Source organism: Anopheles gambiae, chromosome X (assembly GCF_943734735.2).
Source record: "Anopheles gambiae chromosome X, idAnoGambNW_F1_1, whole genome shotgun sequence".
NCBI classification, from domain to species: Eukaryota; Metazoa; Arthropoda; class Insecta; order Diptera; family Culicidae; genus Anopheles; species Anopheles gambiae.
The window spans coordinates 21186125-21211061 of NC_064600.1; the positions used below are offsets into that span (position 1 = coordinate 21186125).

At 44.8% G+C, this 24937-nt stretch overlaps 1 protein-coding gene across 14 annotated transcripts in view; it reads left to right on the forward strand.

The window, feature by feature from the left end:
* LOC4575976 (ubiquitin carboxyl-terminal hydrolase Usp2) overlaps window positions 1-24937 on the forward strand; it is a 218138-nt gene that overhangs the window by 158729 nt on the left and 34472 nt on the right. For 13 of the 14 annotated variants that reach the window (XM_061663211.1, XM_061663202.1, XM_061663209.1 and 10 more), the window contains 3 exons: window positions 2454-2600; window positions 4690-4906; window positions 7988-8140. In XM_061663211.1, the coding sequence (XP_061519195.1) occupies window positions 2454-2600; window positions 4690-4906; window positions 7988-8140 (517 nt within the window). The remainder of the gene's footprint in view (window positions 1-2453; window positions 2601-4689; window positions 4907-7987; window positions 8141-24937) is intronic. The other variant, XM_061663206.1, reaches the window with a different exon arrangement.

The window sequence follows — 24937 nt, forward strand, 5'->3', positions numbered from 1 at the left end:
GGCGCGAGGATTTTTATTGATTTTTTTTATTGATTCTAAATTAAACAGATAACAACAAAACGCACACTGCTGCTGAGTCGTTTCATATACACCTTTTTACTATAACCAAGGTAAATAGAAAATGTCGCTAGACAAAAATCATATTGGTTTGAATTTGGCCAGCAACAAAGTTGTGCTAGCTGTCACATCCATACATTTTGTCGGCAAAAATGTTGTACGCAACAAGATTATATCAATGCATAAGGCACGTGTCTGTACTTCATGAGATGCGATGTAAAAAATTATATGGGATCTAATAGAAAATGTAAGACGTGCGATTCCGTCAAACAACTGAATAAAACATCATTTTTTCAATCACTGTAATTATACAGGATATGTAGGTGTTGTGGGGTTTCGCCAACGTAAACAAACGCAGTAGTCACAACTTCTAGTTATCGTGCGAATTTATAGGGTTCTGCGACAAAGGTCAACAGAGGGATACAGTGCACTCCATTTTGCAACGACGATTACGATGACGGTGGGGAGAAAAGAGATAAATAGCCCCAAAATACGCGCCCTCGATCTCTTTGTACGCCACAACACCAGAAGATAGGAATAAAACTAAATTTGTGATTTTTTTTCCCAGTACATCTACATTATTTCTCCTATTCTTTCGGTATTTCGCTACAGTAGGAATAATCTAAAATTTATGTTTTGTTATCGTTAAACATACTAATTCTTTCAAATAATTGCAATATGTTTGTTTGATAGTTTGTTGTTTTTGGGCCAATTTGTCCACCATTTCTGGTTGATTAAACATTAAGACTCATTTACATACTACAGCCTTACGTGATTGATCGGGCTTCAGGAAAGGAATTGAGAGAGGCTTGGATGTGTAGTAAGGAAAGGGAGCGAAAGGAGTTCAAGGAGGCATATAAGTCGAAAAGATGGAAGTGGTTGTTGAAGCGTCGAAGATAGACAAGATCATGAGAGCCATACGTAGTGTGCTTCGATATGTCGGCAAGAAAGGCATGTGTACGCAGGGTACAAGAGGGGATATATATAAAAAAAACGGGAACATCTTTTCTAAAAGATGTTGCTTGAATTGTTTGTACTGTGGCTTTGTGCATCCAATTTTTGAGTATATTCTGTGTTTTTTTAAATTATTTTTATAGAGACGTTGAGCAGATGTACCTCATTCGCCTCTTTTAATTTGTAGATTAATTCAAAAACTTTAAATGTAATATTATTCTTTGTAAGCCATTTTTGACTTGCAATTAACTTATACCGGGTAGTCTCAATCGCAATTGCTATCTGGTGATAGGATAGTGTCAATGCTGGAGTCCAAATTGTTGGTGATGCGTTCCGCAGTGTATCTATGGCATTCGGTTAAGCTGTGGCGGATTTGCACAATTTGTACAACCCAGTCAGACTGCCTTTTGTTAATTTACCCATTCGAGCAGTTTTGTGTCTGTCATAACAGTAATTTAAGAGCAATTTAGCGGTACGAACTATTGTCGTTTGTTATCAGTGAAAAGATATAAATAAGAACAAAAAGAGTTTTGTTTTAATTAACTTTTAGTGGCGGTGTAATTGTAAAAAATAGCCGAGAAATTGCGTTTATTAGTGCTATTTGTGCATCACCTTCTCCATGTGAAGCGGCTGTTCAAGTCGAGTTTGCTAAAAATACGTTGTAATCGTTTGTATAAGTTAAGGAAAATGATTAAATATTACCATTAAACTGTAATAAAATACATTTTGTGTTGTTTATTAAACAATTCGGCCGAAAAAAAATAACATAGAAGAAGGAATAGGATCATTCAAAACTGCTTGAATGGGTAAATTAAGGACTGCTAATTTACCATTAAATTACTCTTAAATTGCCGGTAATTAAGCAGTAAGATAGGGGTAAATTAAGTACGATTTGGCCAGCTGGGAAGTATCGCATTTAGACAATTATTTCGCTGAAACATTGTTCCTCTGCGTGAACTGGTATCCCTTTATGTATGGAAAAAGGTGTTATGTGTTGGAGCTGATGCATTTGTGGCACGTTCCCTACACAGAACAACTTTTTTTTACGAAACGGGAAAAATGTGGTTCTAATTCTGTTCTCACCTTGTGAGGCAAAACAAAAGAGGAATTAAGTAACTAGGATGAGAGTCACCCATTTAAGCTGACTATCCCATCATTTGCAGAGAGTAAAGGAAGCAAAGCACATTCATATCGATTTCCTATCTCCCTTCTGCTAATGTAGGTATATAAAACGTTATGCGTAGGGAACGTTGTTAATATACTACTTTAATAGTGTACTACTCATTATATTATTGAAAGGATTAAGGCTAATAAGTTGAAATCTATTTTTGTGTAGCCCTCGGGGTACAATTGTACAATACAGACTAACTCGATATTTTTTATGATTAAAAAACATGCTTAAAGAATGACTTCAAAGTTTAATGTGTATGAATTCCTTTCAGGTTTATGTGGTCTGTGGAATATTGGTAATACTTGCTTCATGAACTCAATGATTCAATGCCTCAGTCACACCCGAGAACTTACATCATTTCTACGAGGTCAATCATCATCTGAAAGAGGTACTAGTAAAGATCATCTTATATTAGCAGGTTAGTATCAAATTAATACAATGCGTAACATGCATTCAAGTGTTTTACACTGTTTTTCAAACTACTAAATATATATTTTTTATTCAAATTGCTATAATAAACTGGTTATCATGTCATTTGCAATCAAGCTTGAAGATCCTGCTAAAAAAATTCCAGCAGTATGCGAGCTCGCATGAGACGCTCCATACAAATTCATAGGCCCAGCACCCACGCATATAAGCAGCTTGTGAAGGCAAATTCCCTAAACATTAGCTGGCATCGCGAAAGAATTGGTTTAAAATTAACAGTCGTTAAAAATTAACCAGAGTCGTTAAAAATTGCTAGAATTTGGCATCGCGATCGTATTGAGTGCATTTGTTAATTTTAACGACTGGTCATATGCCGCCGTTAAACAAACGACTGTCAAGAGCGTATGCGATGCAAATTAACAGTCGTTTAATTATACTGCTCGATTTTTTCCCCGTGTTTGCCTATATGCGATATCGAGCAGTCGTTAACTGTTTTGACGATCGTTTATTTTAACAGGAATGAACAACAAATAAACTCGGTTAAACCAGAATGAACTTTAAACGACTGTTAAAATGTGTTCATTTATTCGCGATGCCGGCTATTGTGAGGATTACCAGTAGTATATTCTGCTCGAATGTTATGTTATTTAAAACAATCTTAATCTTTTGATTGATTTTAAATAATTTATTTTCTGCAGCGTTTTTTGTTAAAATAATCACTTTTTGCATTTGTTTGCAATTTTCAAAATAAAATGACGAAGCTCAGGTGTCAGGCAAGCCATAAATCGCATTAATATAGCTGCTCTCACGGTGCTATAACTATAACTAGCTAAATAGCTGACATTTGATATTTCTTGTCGAAAAATCCACACAAAAAGATGATGTGCTCTTGTGGAGGAATCATAAATGAAAAAATATGATGTTGGCGGGATCGATATAATTGATTTAAAAAACTGGTCAAAACTAAAACTGTTCGAACCCCTCGCAATGTTTAGCATGGTGAGATTGTTGACATTTACCAATCCCGCTGAAGTCTTTCGAACAATTATTCTTGCTCTAAATTGCTTGTAAGTATTGGTCAATTTCATTTATCCTGCATAAATCATATTTTTCTGTTGAAATTCCTCCACAAGAGCACATCATCAATTTTGTGGATTTTTCAACAAGAAATATCTAATTTTAGCTATTAAGCTACCTATAATCCAAGCTGTTAAAATAGTTCGCGAGGAGCTATAATTATGCTGGTAAAACTATGGGCGAAAAAACTGCTTGCCATCACAAGCTGATTAAATCCCGCCATGCAATTGACAGCGTTTTGCGAGGGCGCGCGAGGACTCACACGCCATACAAGTTCACAGTCCCAGAGCCCTCGGCCGAAAGAGCTTGCGAGCCTAAGCAAGTTTTTCGCCACTAGTTTTAACAGCTATAATTATAGAACTCCGAGATCAGGTATAACAGTAGCATACTAAACACCTGAATTTTGACATTTTATTTTGCAAAAATCCACAAATGTTGAAATAGTGATATTTCGACCTCAAAAATAAAAAAATTAAATTATGAATAAAATATAAAGATTATTTAAAATATCATAAGATTTCGAGCAAATGATACTACTCGCAACCCTCGCAATGTTTGACGGGATGTGAGGGCGCTGGGGCTATGAAGTTGTAGGAAGTGCGAGGCCTCACGGGGACAAAAAGAGCTTATGGTAAATGGAACTTATAACCCAGGTTGGACGCAAGTCTTTTTGCAAAAATTGCAAAATACTTAAAAACTCGCCCCGATTGGGAAATAAAGCACGAAGAAATGAAATTGGTTTTAAATTTAAATGACTTCACAATATTAAATACGTTTAATGTAATCCGTGCTCCGTGGTCTAACCCCGACCAATTTTTACTCATTCTGCATACAATTTTAATACTTGCGTGCAACCTGGATTCTAAATTATTTTTTCCATTCTTTATGCCGTCTTATCGAGGAAGAAAAAACTGCATTATTTTGCGGGTTTGAGAATTACATTGACGGGTAAACAGTTAAATAGAAATATATGTTGTTTTTCTTCTTTTTCTTTTTGATTGCAGAATACACAAAGCTTATCAAAAATATGTGGAGTGGAACACAACGGAGCATTAATCCATCCGACCTAAAATACGCTTTCTCTAGCAAACACCGAATGTATTCAGGATCAGCCCAACAAGATGCCCAAGAGTTTTTAAGGTTTTTCTTAGATTCTTTACATGGTGCTTTGAATGCTGCTATCAAGCGGGATCCCTTGTCTGAAATTGACGATAATATGAAGTAAGATGAATTAATTTGTGATTTTCAAACCATTATGAAACGATGTGTTTTCGTATACCTTAGGCCCGTATATGTGCTCCATCGCATGCGATTTTATTGCACGTGCTGACTTTTCAAATGACTTTTCGGATCATATTGCGTTTATTTTTATGATCTTAATAGTTTAACAATTTTGAACAATTAAATTGAGCTAGTTCCTAAAAGACACCACACAATTAGTTTGACAACTAAAATCACATGCAGCGTCCAACGAAATCAATTGTTTTCAGTTGTAAAACGAAATCGTACGTTAGACGTTATCTGACAGGCCTTCCGATAAAATCGCATCCGATGCAGGACAGACTCAGTACTTAAGCAGTTTGTGAGGACAAGCAGATTTTTCGTTCATATCCAATTGACATGTTCGAGTTCTAAAATCGAGGTTTCGAGCTATTTCCCTTAAGCTGGAACCTTAAACTTCCCTTAAACTACACCAGTTTAAGGGACTTTTAGAACCAGCCTTTTAAAATCGACAGTGAAATGTATTTTTCGATCCTTTCCTAGCTCTATCCGTTGGGAAATTATGCTTCCAATTCTTATGTATTACTGATCGTTTAGTCATTTTATACAAAAATCCATCGAATTTTCACCAAATAATGCTGTACAAAAAGTATCTTTTTTCGCCAGATATTAAAGCAAATTAATCTAAGACGAATTGGACGCCATAATCATCCAATAGAAGAAGGTCATTCGCACGCAAAAACGAAATTTTGACACTTTTTACACGATTTATCACACACAAATCAGCATATTTTGGTATCTCGAGCAGCTATCAAGCAGATTATGGTTAAAAATTTAGAACAAATGCTTGATGCAATGCTTAAAAAAGCCGTTAACAAACATTGCGGCGATGAAGTTGCATTTTCACAAATCAAACTAAAAAATCGCAATGAGTTCAAACGCTGCAATTTACAATTGACTACGGAATCGTTAGTTCACGCTGGAGGGTTTGCTGTGCAACGCGCAGAACCTTAATTCGCATTAACACGTTAAGCCCGGCGCTAATTTTCATCAACATTCCGTTCCGCCGGCATCTAGAACGCAAGCTGATTGTGAAACCGGCATATTGGAAAGTTTACTGGCAGTCCCGGGGGTATGTCATTGTGCTGAACGTGTTAAGCATTAAGCATAATTTTGCTACCTTAATCTTTTGCTTTCGTATGCTGTAAATTACACAGATATGCTGAGCAGTTTGCGCATGTGTGTATGCAAAACTGTCGCCGAATCTATGCTCTTCCGGAATGTTATGATCGATCGGTCAAAGAAAGGAAGGTGTTCATGACAGTGGCGGAGTGGGGGAATCGGGGGCGTCCTAGGCGGAAAGACGAGTTGAGGCCCCTGTAAATGGTAGCTGATGACCGGGAAGACGGGGTACTGGCATACAGCTGTTATGAGATTGAACATTATACTTAAATTGCTGGCGGGGGTGGAGGGGGAGGTTGGTCATGGTACCCCTACGATCATCGGTCACAGGTCTTAAAATTGTTGTTGGCATGAGGAATAGGGGGGCGGCGTGCAGATGGTTCTCCAGCGACGGGGCCCCAACGACCATCTTTCCGGGGGCCCTTGTCGCTAATACTTTGTCCACTCGTAGACATACGGCATACTACATACTAGCGATCTTCGGTGACCGCCTAGTCCGTCTACCGTTGGATCCGCCGTTGGTTCATGACGGTGTTTTTTTGTTGTGGAGGTGTATCCTTCCTCCTGTCTGCAGCGTATGCATCGGGAAGGAGACAATATGCCAGTATGCAAGTACCCGCTAAATAGGAGCGGTCCCGCGGCACCGCCGTCATTCCGCACATCTTAACAGCATGCCCGTCGTGGGTTCTAACCGCGTATGAACCGCCCACCGTAGCAAGGGCTGAAGGTGACAATTACACACACACACACACACACACACACACACACACACACACACACACACACACACACACACACACACACACACACACACACACACACACACACACACACACACACACACACACACACACACACACACACACACACACACACACACACACACACACACACACACACACACACACACACACACACACACACACATACACATAGACCCATTTTTAGTGTTAGACTGAAAATTTAATTAGAAAAAAAATAGATTAGTGTTAGACGTTCTCCTACGCTTGTTTTAAATAGGCTTCTTCACCCTCAATTGGCAGGGGCATCGAATGGTCTCATCAGCAGCGGCACGAAATAAAAAAACCATCAATACACCGATAACACTTTGAATCACAACCCAGCTTCTCCCGCATCGTCTCAAGGTCACAAATTCATAAATGCTAACACCCACCAATAACAATGCACAACCGCAATGCACATACATGAATCAACGCATACACCACAACAGCCAATCAGCTGGCCAGCGCAGGCTTTGGTACCCCGCCATGCAATTGACAGCGATTTGTGAGGGCGCGCGAGGGCTTGCCCGCCATAGACGTTCACAGCCCCACAAACCTCGCATTAAAGAGCTTGCGAGCTTGGGTAGTTTTTTTTAATCGATAGTTTAAGTAGTTATAATTTTAGCACCTCATGAGCAGGTATGACAGTGTAAATTGTAGCATATTAAACACCTGAATTATGACATTTCATTTTGAAAAAATGCACAAAAATTGGAATAATGATCTATTCAACACAAAACACTTAAAATCTTCATTCAGAAACAGAGGTGATAAAAATCAGCCTTCTGAATACATACACCTTGGGATAAGCCCATGTGTATATTATACCCACAATCTATCCATCTGTATATTATAGCCCATCTATTATAAAATATTTAAAACAGTGTTGCTTGAGTTTAGTGATGTGATATATTGATAATTTGGTTTTTGTTACTGATTTAAAATACCCTATTTCGCCAAATAAATCCTGTTTTGGACATTTAATTAGGCACCTCAAAAATGTGTGTATTGTATACTGTTACATAAAAAAGAAAGGATACTGAGCTAGTATTATTATAAGATTGTTTTTATATGCATAAATGAAGAAACATTTTCTTTTTTTTTATTTATTTCGTAGCAACAAGGATAAAGCAGATATGCTGTGGGAATGGTATTCAAAGGCAGAAAATTCAATGATAAAGGATCTGTTTGTCGGGCAGTTAAGAAGTACGCTCAAGTGTACGTTTTGCAATATGGAAAGTACCATGTTTGATCCATTTTGGGATTTAAGGTAAGACTATAACATATCTTTGGCTTTTTATGTTCATTGTTCAGTAAATACGTCCCGGCTATATTTTTCAAATGCGATGTATAAAAGATAACAAATTATGCAAAATTCATGCAGTTCAAGACTCATTTGTAAGATCAGTAAAGATGTCCTTAAATGATACCCTAGCATCTGAGTTGAAACAACTTAATGTTTATTTCACAACGTCTATCATAATTACCGTATTTCAGTGTGTAAAACGATCCCCTTTAAGGTCGCAAATTGCAAACGCATTCGTTGGATGTTCCATTTCTCTGCTGCATTTTGTGTGTCTTCTTGTTCTTCTTCTTGGCCTGCTCATGTACGAGCACGTCTAGTAGACATGGCCAGGTCGCCAATCCGTTTCCAGGAAACTCGGTCCTGGGCTGCAGTCCTCCAACCACGGCTGCATCCGATCTCCGACAGGTTCGACTCCACCTGATCCAACCAAAGAGCTCGCTGTGCTCCTCTACGCCTCGTGCCGAACGGGTCGCTGACGAGCACCTTCCTGGTGGGGCATGAGTCCGGCATCCTCATCACGTGCCCCAGCCAGCGTATCCTTCCGGCTTTGATGATCGTCAGGATGTCTGCACCGCCAAACAGCTCAGCTAGCTCGTGGTTCATCCTCCTTCTCCACACGCCCTGCTCGCACACACCGCCAATGATAGTCCTTAGCACCCGCCGTTCGAAAATGGCAAGTGCATTGGCGTCCTCCGTCAGCATAGTCCAAGGCTCGTACCCGTAGAGGACTACCGGACGAATCAGTGTGCGATATATGGCGCATTTCGTGTGTTGCTGGAGTCTTCTGGATCGCAGGAGTTTGTGGAGCCCGTAGTATGCACGACTTCCCTGAACAATGCGCCTTCGGATTTCGCTGCTTACGTTATTGTCCGAAGTTACGATCGTACCAAGGTAGCAGAACTCCTCTACCAGCTCGAGATCGTCGCCGTCAACTGATACTCTGCTTCCGAGTCGGGCTTTATCACGTACAGAGCCCCCGGCAAGCAGGTACCAGGTACATAGCCCCCGGCAATCCAATCCTCTCGGCCTCGCGTTTCAGTCGGGTGTACGCTTCGCACACCGCCGCAGATGTACGTCCGATGATGTCGATGTCATCCGCGAAGCGAAGGAATTGGAGAGTTCGGGTGAAAATCGTGCCCCGGATGTCGAAGCCCGCGCTTCGCATGACACCTTCCAGAGCGATGTGGAACAGCAAACAGGAGAGTCCGTCCCCTTGCCTCAGACCCCTGTGAGATTCGAACGCTTCTGACAGCATGTTCGTCACTCTCACCTTGCACTTCACCCCGTCCATAGTAGCCCTTAACAACCGTATCAGCTTCCCAGGGAATCCGTGCTGCTGCATGGTATTCCATAGCTCATTCCGATCTATGGTATCGTAGGCCGCCTTGAAGTCGATGAACAGGTGGTGCGTAGGGATCTGGTGCTCTCGGCATTTCTGGAAGATCTGCCGTAGAGTAAAGATTTGGTCGGTGGTCAATTTGCCTCCAACAAATCCAGCTTGGTAGCAGCCGACGAAATCAGTAGCAAGGCGCAAAAGTCTGCAGAAGAGTATTCGGGACAGGATCTTGTAGGCAGCATTCAGGACTGTGATGGCTCGGAAGTTGGCACAGTCCAGCCTGTCGCCCTTTTTGTACACTGAGTGTATGACACCCCATTTCCACTCGTCCGGTAGTTCTTCCTGTTCCCAAATCCTCACAAACAGCCGATGCATGATGACGGCAAGCCGCTCCGGACCCATCTTGAACAGTTCGGTCACTAGACCATCGCTGCCAGCTGACTTGTTACACTTCAGCTGTTTGATGGCACCAATGCACATTGGGCAAACGAAAAACCAACTTCATCGCAGGTTAACACCATAATCATTTTCTGAAAATAGATACTTAAACTTAGTTTAAACCAAAAAATTTCACATTTTTATCTTAAACTGATTGAGATACAGGCCATCAAAGTGAAAACTTTGTGTTTTTTGTCCCAAATTTGAGCTATTTTTTGACCGAACATAAACCATCATATTCTAGTATATGATGGTTAGATTTTGATATTTAATGTGTCGTTGGAAAGGTTTTTTGTGATACTTTGATGTTATGTCTGAATATTTTGCAAAAAATTGTTTTTAAAGTTCATAAATGACTGAAAACCAAACATCACTGCCGAATGTTTGGATATTATCATTTTGGAGAATGATTTTTTTATGATTCGACTCGATTCACTTGTGAGTCGTATATCATAGGAAAGATCAACATTTTTCCTACGTTTTAATGTTGAAATTAGTTGCGACCATCCGCGATCCCGAAAATCATTGAACTTTTTATTGAAAATAACACGAGCGATTTTGAAGTGTTGTTGTATGAGCCATACACCACAAGTATCGAACTACCTGTCATAAATGGGCATTTGAAACAAACAGGCATAATAAACAAAGCTGAACAGAGAAAAACAGTTTTAAAAAGGTCGTAAGATAGGAATCAGCTCTTTTCAAAACTAACCATGAAACACTCAGCTTTTTTTAGCGCGTAATACTTAAGAAATCGTTTTTAGTAAGGAATTTACTCCACCTTTGTTTAAATTCTTAACAATAATTGTTGATGCTGTTACGTACTACACAATCAAAATAACCAAGATACCGAAAACGCCACCAATTTCCTGTATTAAAAATCCAGTTACATGCAACAAAGCCAAAGCACTGTCAGTTTGGTGGGTTAAGCCACACGGCCACAGAAGCGCTCACTTCAATGTTGTTGAAGTAAGTTTTCATACACGGGTAATTCATTTACTCAACATGTTTGTTTACTTGCAAATGGATTAATTCTCATTAATTTTGCTGGTCAGTGAACAGCTTATAGATTTATAAAATTACCGACGTTATGCTGTGATGTAAGTTAATGAGTTAAAGTAATCGATGTGTTAAAATCCTGTTAAGCATATTGACCCTAGCCCGCCTTTGATCCATCTTTTCCTCGTCAACATGTTTGGAAAAGGTGGGCCAAGGGCGGACAAGGTCAATACATATGGTCGGAAATGACAGCTCCAATTGTTCTAAAATTTGGTGGATTAACGACTGAATCGACCACTACTAACCCACGTGGTTTTGAAGAGGCTTTACAGTGGGTTAAGGCCGATTTGGTTATTTGGGAATAATGCAATGTTTTGAGCGATAATTATGAAGATTTTTTTGCTGTCATGACGATTTTAGTATAGGACTGCCCTGTATAGTAAGAGCAATTGTATTGAATCGTATCTGCTCGTATCTGCTCCATTCAGGTGTCCGTCGAAGTAGCACTTCCACCTGTCGATCATCTCTCGCTTGTCCGACAGGATATCACCCTCCTCGTTGCGGCAAATGGCGGTCATGGGAGTAAAACCGCTTCGTGCCGCATTTTGCATCCTGTAGAACTTGCGAGTTTCCCCCGACTGGGATAGCTGCTGCATGAGTTGCTCATCCGACTCTTCGAAGCTGCGCTTCTTGTCATGGAAGAGCCTGGTCTGCTGCCTCCTCGGTCGGCTGTAGTCTTCCACGTTCTGCCGGGTCTCGCGCTGGAGCATGCGGGTCCGCGCGGCGTTCTTCTCGGAGAGTGCTCGTCTGCACTCATCATCAAACCATTCCTTCCTCTGGTTATGGGTCACGCGGCCAATTGTTCGCTCGGCCGTGCTGCTGATGGCTTGCTCCACCATGTGCCAGTGGTCATTGAGAGACATCGCCTCGGTAGTGATGTCCTCCGGCAGCGCTTCCCCAAGCGCGATTGCGAAGTCCCTTGCCACAACAGCTTGTTTCAGCCGGTCTGTGTTCAGCCTTGGGCTGTGTTCAGCCTTGGGCGCGTGGGCTGATAGCGCAGTTTGTTGGCCACGCACAGTTTCTGGCGTAACTTAACCATAACCAGGAAATGGTCTGAGTCGACGTTTGCTCCTCTATAGGTCCTTACGTCGATTATGTCCGAGAAGTGCCTTCCATCGATGAGAACGTGGTCGATCTGGGAAAGTGTTTGCTGCGGTGATCTCCAGGTGTAACTGAAGCGAGGTGCGTGCTGGAAGAAGGTGCTGCGAATGTTCATGTGCTTGGAGGAGGCGAAGTTTACGAGCCAAAGCCCGTTGTCGTTGGTCAGCTGGTGGGCACTGAAACTTCCTATCGTTGGTTTAAATGCCTCCTCCCGTCCGACCTGAGCATTAAAATCCCCGATGACAATTTTTACGTCGTGTTGTGGGCAGCGGTCGTACTCCCTCTCTAACTGCGTATAATAATTATCTTTATCGTCATCGGTGCTTCCAAGGTGCGGACTATGCACATTTATGATGCTCAGGTTGAAGAACCTGCCACGAATCCTCAACCTGCACATCCGTTCATTGATCGGCCACCACCCGATCATTCGCTTTCGCATCTCACTTTTGACCAAGAACGCCATACCGAGTTCATGCTTTTCACCACCGCTTTGGTAGATCATGCAATCACTGCAATACGGGCGCTCCGTCACTCCTTTCCAGCGCGTCTCCTGAAGTGCTACTATTCCGAAGCCACGGGCCCTCACCTCGTCCGAAAGAATGCGGGTACTTCCGGGTGCTGTGAGAGATCTGCAGTTCCATTTTCCGAGTTTCCAATCATTTGCCTTGTTCGGTTGCGTGGGTCGGTATCGGTTGGTCCGGTTCGAAATCCTTTGGTTTCCTTTCGTTGCGTTTATGTTTTTCCAGGGGTGGCTTGCAAGGCCTCTCCCCCAACCTCCAGTCTCGTCGTAGGGCCTACGCATCCTAGCTGATTAAAGTCCCGTAGGATGCCAGGACAGAAGGGGCAACCAGCCGCCCCTAACATGGAGAACAGACGCTGGTCGTCGTCCCCCCCCCCCCCCCGCTCAATTTAGCCATATAGCCCATCTTCCCAAGGGGTTGGGTTTCCCCGTATACCCAAGCTCAGATATTTGGAGAAATATGTTACCATTCTGTACGCCGTGGACGTATTGAGTCGGAGTAGGGTATGGAGATCCTATACCCGTATACCATACCGGACCATACTCGTATCAGTGCGGTATTGCTACAAACACTGCCAACAGAACTAATTTTGTGTGTCAGTTCTCCATTTATGATTTTTGCATCAACTATAAAACATGAGCTGGTCTCGTAGTACAGTCGTCAACTCGTACGACTTAACAACATGCCCGTCATGGGTTCAATCCCCAAATAGACCGCGCCGCCATACGTAGGACTGACTATCCTGCTATGGGGGGAATCAATTAGTCACTGGAAGCCAAGCCCACAAGTGGGTACAGGCAGGCCTTGACCGACATCGGTTGTTGAGCCAAAGAAAAGAAAAGAAAAAGAATAAAACATAGTATGAATCGTTGGTCGGAGGACAACCTCCTATAATTGATGTTTTTCTATATTTGACGCCATTAAATGCACGGATGGAGTTGAATAATCGTTGTATCCGATATTCGTTCGACCATTAAGCGATGAAGTGAATTAGTTGACGGGGCTTTCATTTAAGGTTCCGGGACATAAGTTATCTCTTGAATCACTATCTTGAGGCATTGATAGCTGGAGATGTTTCGAATCATATAATGGACTACTTGATCCGCTCGGTGGAATATTTCAAATAGTTAGCTGATGTTTTCAACGTTGCTTTGGAGGTTTGCAAGCATAAAGGGGAATATTACAAGCGCTCGGGAGAAGAGTGCAAAACAGCTATGGAGTTTTGCATCCAGCTATGGAGCGCTCGGTTGTAGCGGTGTAGAAATCAAACTAATATTTATTTTTTAACACCGCATGATGTGTTTTTGCATATGCAGGACCACATTCTGTTTAAATATTATAAATAAGTAGAAGGTGGTACAAGACAAAAAGGTGCATGGATAATGGGTCACCCTGGCGAACAGAACTTTGCATGACGAAGGGAGAGGAAAGTGTAACATTTATAAAGATGCGAGAAAAGGATTGAGATTTGGGATATATGGCCTAAGTAGCCGGTCTTTAGTATGTTGAGGTTGGAAATTCCCATTCCATACGCGGAATAGTATGGTGTAGGCCCAAGAAGCTGGATTCACATACCGAACCGAGTAATAACCTCCCGCAGCAGAGAAGAAGAAGAAGAAGAGAAAAGGATTGCTCCCTAATTTTCGGAAGAAGTCTCACTAGTGCTGAGTTAAAACACAACCAGCACATATTTTTAGAATAAATTTTCGATCAACACGATCAAATGCTTAGGACAGGTCAAATGGAATAAGTTTTCCTGCCTTTTCTCCAGTTTGGGAGCAACAATTCTCTCCTCAACAGAGAGTACAGCCTTAAATATGATCTGGGGGTTTCTGATGTATTTTTGTGCTTTTGGTAATACTTCCTAGGTATTAAAAATGTTATCCATTCTTAGTTTTATGTTCCTAGCAAACAATTTGTAATTAGTATTAAGCAGAGATATGAAGTCAAAAGGCCCTAGAGTTACAAATTCCTCGCCTCGGTCCTTTTTTCTCAATGGGTATTCTATACAGACCAGGGGACTTACGAGTTGCCGATTTTTTAACAGCATAAAGCATGTGTGTGTGTGTGTGTTTTTTTTTGTTCTACAAGGAGCGGGAATCTTCGAAAGACTCCCGTTGTCGCACGGGTGTTGACATGGGATTCTTACCCAGCAAACCCCCTCCTTGGGCCATATACCCTTCCCCATGGGTTCACCTTTCGGTATGCTTCTTGGGGAAGGGCTTATGCATTAGCATTTCATCCTCGCTACTGCACGATGAGCCAAAGTTCGCGAGACAGATTAGACAGTTATCACGCGAACACAAGACGGTCATGACGACGACGCGAAACACTAGACATTAAACGACACTTTTTCCGCCGCGCACTCACGCGTTCACTAACACATACACTCACGACGAATTTAAATATCGCCGAGCTGCTGGTCTTGCTTCCATTTTTGGTGCAGCTTGGTCAGGATCAGACGCATTGTTGTTGCCGCTGCCTCCCATGAGTCGGTGTGCTGCAGCATGACTTGTACCAGGTTAGAACAGCCCACCTCTACTCTGCAACTCTCGTTCAACTGCAGGCGTTCCTCGGCGAATCGAGGGCAGTTTAACATGACGTGGTCCACCGTCTCGTCTTCATCCTTGCACGCAGGGCACCGAGATGAAGAGGCGCGATTGAACCTGTGCAGATAGCTTCTAAAACAGCCATGGCCGGAAAGAACCTGGGTGACAAAGTAGTCCACATCACCATGTTTCCTGTCTAGCCATGCTGCAACGTCGGGGATCAGCAAGTAGGTCCATCTTCCGTTCAACGAGTTACTCCACTCGTTCTGCCATTGCCGCATCGATGCTTGCCTTGAGGCTTTCTTGGCAGTCTCAGTGAAAGATTCCCCCGCACGCGATTTCCGGAAGTTCTTCGAGTCCTCCTCGAGGGTGATGCAAAGAGACATCATGCTCGCAATAACGCATACCGCTTCGTACGAAATGGTACGGTACGCGCTAGTAACACGCATGGCCAACTTCCTGTGCACCTTATTCACGGTGTTCTGGTGCTGCTTCTCCTTTAGTATATGCGCCCAAACCGGCGCTCCGTACCTCAACACCGAGATGGCGCAGTTAGCATGAAGGCGCCTAATGCTGCTACACGGTCCGCCAATGTTTGGAGTGAATGCCGCTAGTGCATTTATTGCTTTCATGGCCTTCTTGCAGGCTTCCTCGAGGTGGCTCTTAAATTTCAGTCGGTCTTCAATGACTACCCCAAGATACTTCAGCGATCTGGTAGACTCGACTTGTACAGTTCCTGCCATTATCAATGCTTTTTGGTGCACCTTGTGACTGCTGATGACGATGAACCCAGTCTTCGCATGCGCAATCACTAGCTTTGCGTCCCGCATCGACCGGTCAATCCGACCGACTGCGTCGGTAGCGAGCATCTCTACCTCCTCAATAGACACAGCTGAGACAGTGATAGCGATGTCGTCTGCAAAACCAGTGATTTCGACACCAGGAGGGAGGGCGAGGGTCAGTACTCCATCATACATGACGTTCCACAGGGTGGGACCAAGCACTGATCCCTGGGGTACGCCTGCGGTGATGGCATTGGTTTTCACTCCTTCCGCCGTATCATACTGCAGCACGCGACCGTCAAGATAATTCCTCAACAGCCTGCACAAGTGCGGGGGAATCTTCATGCGCTCTACCGCTGCCGCAATTTTCCTCCCAACTAGCACTGTTGAAGGCATTCTTCACGTCGATGGTGATGAGCGCACAGTATCGAGCTCCACATCGCTTCCGTTGAAACGCCGCATTACCTTTTTCCAGCACCGCCAGTATCGCGTCCACTGTAGATCGTTTTTTTCCGGAAGCCGAATTGGCGATCAGACAGACTGTGTGGTCCCTCAGTGTATTTTGTTAGGCGGTCCAAAATCACCATCTCTTGCACTTTGGCCAGGTTATCCACAAGTCCCAAGGGCCTCAAAGCTGACGGGTGGCCTGGCGGCTTACCTGGCTTCGGTATCAAGACTAATTTCTGTCTTTTCCACATTGACGGAAACTGGCCGGTAGTCAGGGTGTTCATTAGCACGTTTTTGAACACATCAGGGTATGCCAACATAGCAGCCTTGATCGCCATATTGGGGATGCCCTCTATCCCAGGAGCTTTGCCACATTTTAAACGATTGGCCAGGTTAATAATCTCCTGTCTCGTTATAGGCACAGGGTCAGTCTCTGGCGTGTTGATCGTAGGACTGAGGTTCGGTGGTGCATGTGTTGGAAACAGGGTTTCAATAATGCTCTTCACCTTTACAGAACACTGTTCTACAGGTTCCGAAGACTTTACCTTATTCATGAGTGTATTGAAGGCAAGTCCCCAGGGCTTCCGAGCGATTTCGTCGCATAGCTTGAGGAAGTGTTGCCTTTTACTGGCTTTAATCGCTCTTTTAAGTTCTGACCTAGCCGCAATGTATACGATCCTGAGTTGTTGTTTTACTTCAGGGCATCTTTCTCGCTGCATTTTGCGCCGTGCTGCTACGCATTCAGCCCGTTGTATTTTAATCGACGCGTTCCACCAGTACACAGGTGGTTGTCGCCCGTTAGGAGGTTTTCTTCTTGGCATAGCGCCATCACAGGCTTTGGTAAGGGCTATCACGATTTGAGAGGCGCTCACGGCTTCGCCGAAATCCTCATTGAAGGATTCGGTTTTCCAGCCTCAACCACCAACTCGGGACCCATGCGCTGATGATGATGTTAGCCTATGCCCTTGGATGATGGCGTATCTTACAACATTATGGTCGCTGAGAGTGAGTGCATCACTAACTCGCCAGTTCAATCTCTCCGAGAGGGTGGGACTGCAGAACGTAATATCAACGATTGATGTCCTCTCGTTTCTGTTGAACGTGGGGGTTGTGCCGGTATTTCCCAGGGTTACTCCCAGCCGGGCGAAGCTTTCGAGAACAGCATCACCTCTGCTATTAGTTCGCTTGCTCCCCCATTCAACAGCCCAGGCATTGAAATCACCGGCAATTACAAGTGGTCTATGCCCATCCAGCTCTGCTACGAGGTTGTCTAACATAACATGGAACCTCTCTAGCTCCCAACTTGGGGGAGCATAACAGCTGCAGAAAAACACTCCATTTACTTCAGCTATGCAGAAACCCTCGAAGGTGTTAGATACTACCCGTTGTATTGGGTACACTGGTGGACATAAAAATAGGAAAAAAATTTTTGTGTGTGTTTTTTTTATTGCGTTCACTAGGTGTGTCATCGCCAACAGTTGGAGGCGTACTGAATATGCAATAGCCGATTTTTGCCTTTTATACTCTCATTTTTGGTGCGCTACTTATCTGAGTTTTGAGTGCCGGCAGCGTTTTGCGGCAGTATAAAAGGAGAGCCAAACCGTGTTGCGCTTCATTCTTCCATCAGTGGTCAAGGTGAAAGGTTGCTATTTAAAAATTCCACAAAATCATCATGGGTCGCGGAAAGCACTGCACACCAGAGGAGCGAAAACACATTCAGGGGCTATATCGTGAGAACGTGCCGATCAAGACAATCTGCAAGGCGTTCGGCCATTCGCAGACGTTTGTGGACAACGCCATTCGTAGCGAGGCTACGGGTAAATCGACAGGTCGTCCGCGAAAAACAACGGCCGACGTTGACGCGCAGATTGTTGAGATGATCAGGGCGGATCCTTTCAAAACTTGCGCTCAAATCAAGCAGGAGCTTGGTTTGCAAGTTTCGGCGAAAACGGTGTCTCGCCGTTTACACGCCGCTGGGTTCTGTGCCCGGAGACCGCGGAAGGTTCGTAAGCTGCTGCCGCACCACGTAGAAGCGCGCATTCGGTTTGCCGAAGAACATTTAGCTGCATCCATCTTTTGGTGGAGAACATCATTTTTTTGGATGAGTCCAGAATCAATCTGGATGGTTCGGACGGCATTAAATACGTCTGGCGCCTTCCCAATCAGGCGTATCATCCGAAAAATACGATAAAAACCCGAAGTCACGGAGGCGGCCACGTAATGGTGTGGGGTTGCTTCTCCTGGCACGGCCCGGGTCCTTTGTTCCGTATCAACGGGACACTGAACTCGGAAGGGTATAGAAAAATACTTAGTCGTAAGATGTTGCCATACGCCCGACAAAAATTTGTCGGAAGCGTTACATCTTTCAGCATGATAACGACTCTAAGCACACATCGCGAACAGTTAAATGTTATTTGGCAAACCAGGATGTGCAAGTTCTACCGTGGCCTGCGTTGAGTCCTGACCTAAACCCGATTGAAAATCTGTGGTCAACTCTCAAGCATCAGCTTAAGAACCAGCCTGCACGTTTAGCCGATGATCTATGGACACGCTGCAAGGTTATGTGGGAATGCATACCCAGAAGCGAATGCCGTAAGCTCATCGGCGATATGGCCAAACGCTGTCAGGAAGTGATAGCGAATAACGGTCACCACATTGACCGTTAGAATGTGTTTTCGCTCTGTGAAACACCGCAACACCTCCTCCCAACAACCACTTAAACAGTCCTTTTCAGGGCTACCAAATATTTCTGACAAGAACTATGTCTTTCGGTCACAGAAAAAAGTTCCTATTTTTATGCCCACCAGTGTACCTGCCTGTCACCCATATTGCAGCGTTCCCAGTCTTATCTGCCACCCAGCTACTAGAGCCTGTTGGAGCGCTGTATGGCTCAGAGACTATGGCAATATCTCCTATCTCCTCCACCATCACCTGGCTCAGTAGTGCCTGTGCCTCTTCACAATGGTTTAGGTTTATCTGGGCTACTTCCATGGTGCTGTTTTCTTAGCCGCCGGACAGAATGCTCCGCTAGAGTGATGCGCGTTGGATCCATCTGGACAAAGCACTCATCGTGGTGGCTGACGATACGTAGCAGCGAAGTGCCCTTTTCCCCGCCGCGCAGGCAGCAGTCCCTTCTGTCTGGTCCACAACAGTCCTGAGAAATGTGGTCGGTTTGCCAGCAGCGATAACATCTTCCGCTCGGTATATTTATACGCACCGGGCAGACTGACCAACCGATTTGCACTTTTCCTGCTCCTGTAACCACCGACACCAGCTTTACCGGGAGTTTCACTAGAGCGGCCTGCATACCAGAGAAGGAAGGCTTCATCGTTACCTCCACCTTATAGCCTTCGAGGCCAGTTATCTGGTTTCTCAGATCCCTCTCTACGTCAGCTGCTTCCGTTTCTTCGTCGATGAAACGAGTTTCTACTGTCTCCATTTGTCCCAAAGACTTTACGTTGCCAGCTTCAACAATGGCTTGTTGAATCTTTCCGGAAAAGCTTTCGCACTCCGTTTGATCACTTTTCTTAAGCTCAAATAGCAATCCTCCATTTTTTGTGCTTCTTATTCGAGCAACTTGTTTGCCGAACGACTGTAGCTCAGGGTCAGCTTTAAGCTTGCGGAGGATGTCTTTGTGCGTTGATACTTCAGTTGTCTCAACTAGGATTGCCTCCGTTTTTGGTCGTCGCGGTACGGGTTTAACTGGGCCGTTGTGTTCACCCACTCTTGTTTGCTTACCCTCCGCCATGGTTCCCATCTTCTTCTTGCGTTGGGCCTTTTTGCTGACAACTGTGCTCCATAGCTCACCGTTCTCTGAGTTTTTAACCCCTTCGCTGTACTCTGCATCTGGACGGTTACAAGAGGGAGCATCGTTTTTTGCTCGTTTAGCGTCCTCTGCTTCCTCTGGCGTTCTCGCTTTCCTACTTCTCTTCCCAGGCATAGGTGTTTCTGGAGGTTCCGATTGGACCTCGCGAAGCGCCTTTTCAGCCCTCTCCGCTCGCAACTTCATAGTCAGCAGCTCCCGTTCGATACACGATAACGCCGAGAGGATGCTCACTGACATCTTTTTTATCGGAGCATGTACATAGTTCCGATCCTTCGTATACGTATGCAGCTCCCTTGCTACCATCAGAGCTTCTTGCAGTTTGCTGGCACTAGCCTCGAAACCCTGTTCCTTGATAGGATGGGAAGTTTCCTGGCACTCCATGCTGGCTGAAGTCTGCTCTTCCGGCGTAACTTCAACGACATCCTACTTACTTACTTATCCGGCGCTACAACCGCTTTGCGGTCTTGGCCTGCCTCAGAAGTGTCCGAAACCGCTCACGGTCTCGCGCCTTCGTCTGCCAGTCCGTTATCCCGGCCTTAATGGCGGACGCCTCCACGCCATCTTGCCACCTCAATTTGGGCCTACCACGCCTCCTCTGTCCATGTGGACGGCCTAAAAAGACTTTACGGGCTGGGTCGTCCGTTTCCATGCGTATAACATGGCCAGCCCACCGGAGCCTGGCGAGCTTTATACGCTGTACGACAGTGAGGTCGCCGTACATCTCGTATAGCTCGTCATTATAGCGGCTCCTCCATTGTCCTTCCACTCATACGGGGCCAAGTATCCTTCTGAGCATCTTCCTCTCGAACGCGGCTAAGAGGGTTTCGTCAGATTTGGACAGTGTCCATGTCTCAGAGGCGTATGTGAGCACTGGTACTATATAGGTACTATATAGTCCCAGCTTCGTCCGTCGCGACAGGTTCTTTGAGGTGAACTGCTTTTTCAGGCTGTAGAATGATCGGTTGGCAGCCAGCATCCTTGCGCGCAACTCAGCTTCCATGCTATTGTCGTTGCTGACCTTTGATCCCAGATAGGTGAATTGTGGGACGACTTCAAAAGTGCGTTCACCTATCTGCACGTCACGCCTACGTAGATTCTGATTATTTGTTGGCGGGCCCGCTGATGTTGCCACCATCAGTTTGGTCTTTGCCTCGTTTATCTGCAATCCGAGGTTCTCTGCCGCCTGCTCAATCCCTTGGTAGGCTTCTGCTACATAGGAGAGCCGCAGACCAATGATGTCTATATCATCAGCGTATGCCAGGATCTGGGTTGACTTATAGAAGATGGTTCACGTAGTCTCCACCCTCGAGTCACGGATGGCTCTCTCTAGCGCCAAGTTGAATAGGAGACAGGCAAGCCCGTCCCCCTGGCGCAGACCCTTGGTGGTAGCAAAAGGTCCTGAGAGTTTTCCATCCACCCTAACCTGGCATGTGACGTTGGTCATAGTCATTCTAACTAGCCTTATCAGTTTGGCCGGGATTCCAAAAGAGCTCATAGCGTCGTACAGTTTTACCCTGGCTATGCTATCGTATGCGGCTTTGAAGTCTATGAAGAGATGGTATGTGTCGTTTTTGTATTCAGCCATCTTCTCCAAGATCTGCCGCATGGTGAAGATCTGATCAGTGGTTGATTTTCCGTTTCGGAATCCTCTTTGATAGTTTCCTACTATCTCTTCGACGTGCGGGACAAGGCGATCCTGAAGGATCAGGGATAATATTTTATAGGCAGTATTCAACACCGTAATACCCCTGTAGTTGTTGCAGTCCAACCTATCTCCCTTCTTGTATATGGGGTAGATGATGCCGAGATTCCAATCACAAGGCATCGATTCGCTATCCCACACCTCAGTAACAATTTGATGAATCTCGTTTTCTAGTCGTGCACCTCCATTCTTGACCAGTTCGGCTGCAATTCCGTCGGTTCCGGGTGCCTTGTTATTTTTCAGCCGACGGATAGCCTTTCGTGTTTCTTCTGTGCTAGGTGGCAGTAGCATCACATTATCTGCTAGTGGCGCTTCTAGCTGTTCGCTAAACTGGTCATTGAGTAATTCATCAAAGTACTGAGCCCACCGCGAGAGGACCTCTGACTGGTTACTGACCAGATCTCCATCCTTGTTGCGACAACAGGTTACCTTAGGTACAGTATCGGACAGAAAGATAGGGCATTGGTTTTTTAACGCACCATGCACCCGTTGGGTCAAGTTTATGTGTGGTTTGTATGTGTTTGTGTTTGTGTGTGTGTGCATGTGTGTGTGTGTGTGTGTGTGTATGTATGTTTGAATGTGTATTGATGTGTGTGTTTGTTTCACAAGTAGGTCGTTTCGGATAGATTTGTCAGTAGTTTTTTTGTGTTTTGGGTTAGGTTTTTGTTGTAATTTGCAGGACCACCGCCCTCGCGAGCAGTGATCCCTATTCAAAAATGCAATAAGCTCAGTTTTTGATCTTATTGCCGTCGCCCACGATGACATTAATCATGCGTTGACGCATCGACATCACCAGATTCTGGATCGTTTCAGGTGGAATTTTGCTCCACACCTCTTGCATGTGATCGAAGAGATGATCCAGATCTTCCGGTATGTTTTTACCCAGCCTCTTCTTGAAAATTGCCCAGAGGTTCTCAATGGGATTGAGATCCGGGCTAAGGGCTGGCCACTTCATTGTTTTGACATTGTTGTCAGCAAGCCAAGTTTGGACAGTCCCGGAAGTATGCTTAGAATCGTTGTCTTGCATAAACATCCAAGACCGAGGAAGGTTTTTCCTAGCGTGTGATAGCAAATGAGTATCAAGAATATCTCGATACCCAAACCGATTTAAATTACCGTGGATTCGAACCAACGGACCCATCCCATAGTAGGAGAAGCATCCCCACACCATGAGACTACCACCGCCATGCTTGAAAGTTTTGAAGCAGTACTTCGGATCAAGAGCACAATTAACAGGGCGCCGAACCAACCTACGTCCGTCCGACCCCTGTCGATTGAATTTTGACTCGTCTGACCACAAAACCCTGCGCCAATCCTCTTCATCGAAGAACATGTGCTCAATTGCAAATAACACCCGTGCGTTTTTATGCGCAGGTGTTAAATTGGGCACTTTGACTGGCACTCGCGCGAGTAGCCCGGCACTGACCAATCTTCGCTGAACTGTTCTCGGCGTCACCGCCAATTTCAGTCTGCCTCGGATCTCTGGTGCCGAGCTAAACGGATGTTTCTTCGATATGTTAACAATCTTACGGTCTTCCTCCGCCGTGGTCTTCCGAGGACGTCCGGGTGACTTGCGCGTTTCGGTTGTCCGAAGCGCGTTCGCCACAAAAGTGCGCGATCGTTCCATCACGAACTCGATCGTTCTGCGCTTAATGCCAGCAGCCGCCATTCGCTTAATGATATGGCGCTGATAATCGGTACAATGTTTACCTCGACCCATTGTAATAAAAATTGCTTGCTTAGACCGTCAAGAACACACTGGTTAAAAACTTGGACACGACTGATGCCGTGCACTGCCTGCGTTCTGCTTTTATACGCGATGAATCACATCGTTGTCGAGCAGCAAAAAAGCGTATGGATAAAAACAATCAATGAGTAAGCGAGTGAGCATGTATCCATTCAAAACCAGAACAGAATACTGCCGCGCTCATGAAACAAAACGCCCATTGAAAAGAACACCTGCGCGCTTGCTCAATGCACACACAAAGTTTCCCATGCGCACACAACGTTCAACGCAAAGATGCACGCATGCCTTTCAATGGCGTGCACTGGAGAAACACCTGTGAGGGAATGCCGAGTTCATTGCTATTGTGCGCGTTTTCATTTCGCACCGGTGTCGTATTCACATTCATGAAACAGCACACCTGCGTTCTCGTCCGGGGAACAAGCGCTGCTGTCGATGCAAACTTTAGCATTTATCCAAGTGTGAACGCACGCTGTTTCACATGATAACACACATAAACAGAATGCTTTCAATGCAATATGAAACCATGTCAAGCTACGTTTCTTCAGACAAAAACCCGCGCACTCGCACACACACACACAGACTCGCACACACACACACACACACACACACACACACACACACACACACACACACACACACACACACACACACACACACACACACACACACACACACACACACACACACACACACACACACACACACACACACACACACACACACACACACACACACACACACACACACACACACACACACACACACACACACAAACACAAGTAACGTGGCAAAACAAGTGTACGGTGCGTTGAAAAAACTAGGGTCCTATCATTCTGTCCGATACTGTACAACGTTGTTTCGGTGACCTGCTATCGCTTGGTAAAACTTTCGTGTCGGTCCGTACGCCTCTCTGGTTTGCTCGAGTTCCCGCATGTTTTGCTCTTCCAAAGCATGCTTCTTGGAGCGGTGAACTCGTTTCTCTTCGCGTCTAAGCCGTGAATATTCCCCTGCGCATGCCCGCGTTCTATGCCGTTGCTGCATTGCTCGGTATGCAGTATTCTTACGTTCGGTCACTTGTCTGCATTCATCGTCGAACCAGCCAGATTTGGTGTTGCCACGACGTGGTGGGAGTATATTTCTTGCACAGTTTATTATTTTTGTTTTTAGAGCGTTCCACCTCTCGCTCGTAGTTTCGTATCTGTCTTCTGGTAGTAGAGGCTCTTCTAAAGCGGTTTTGAATTCCTGTTGGACAG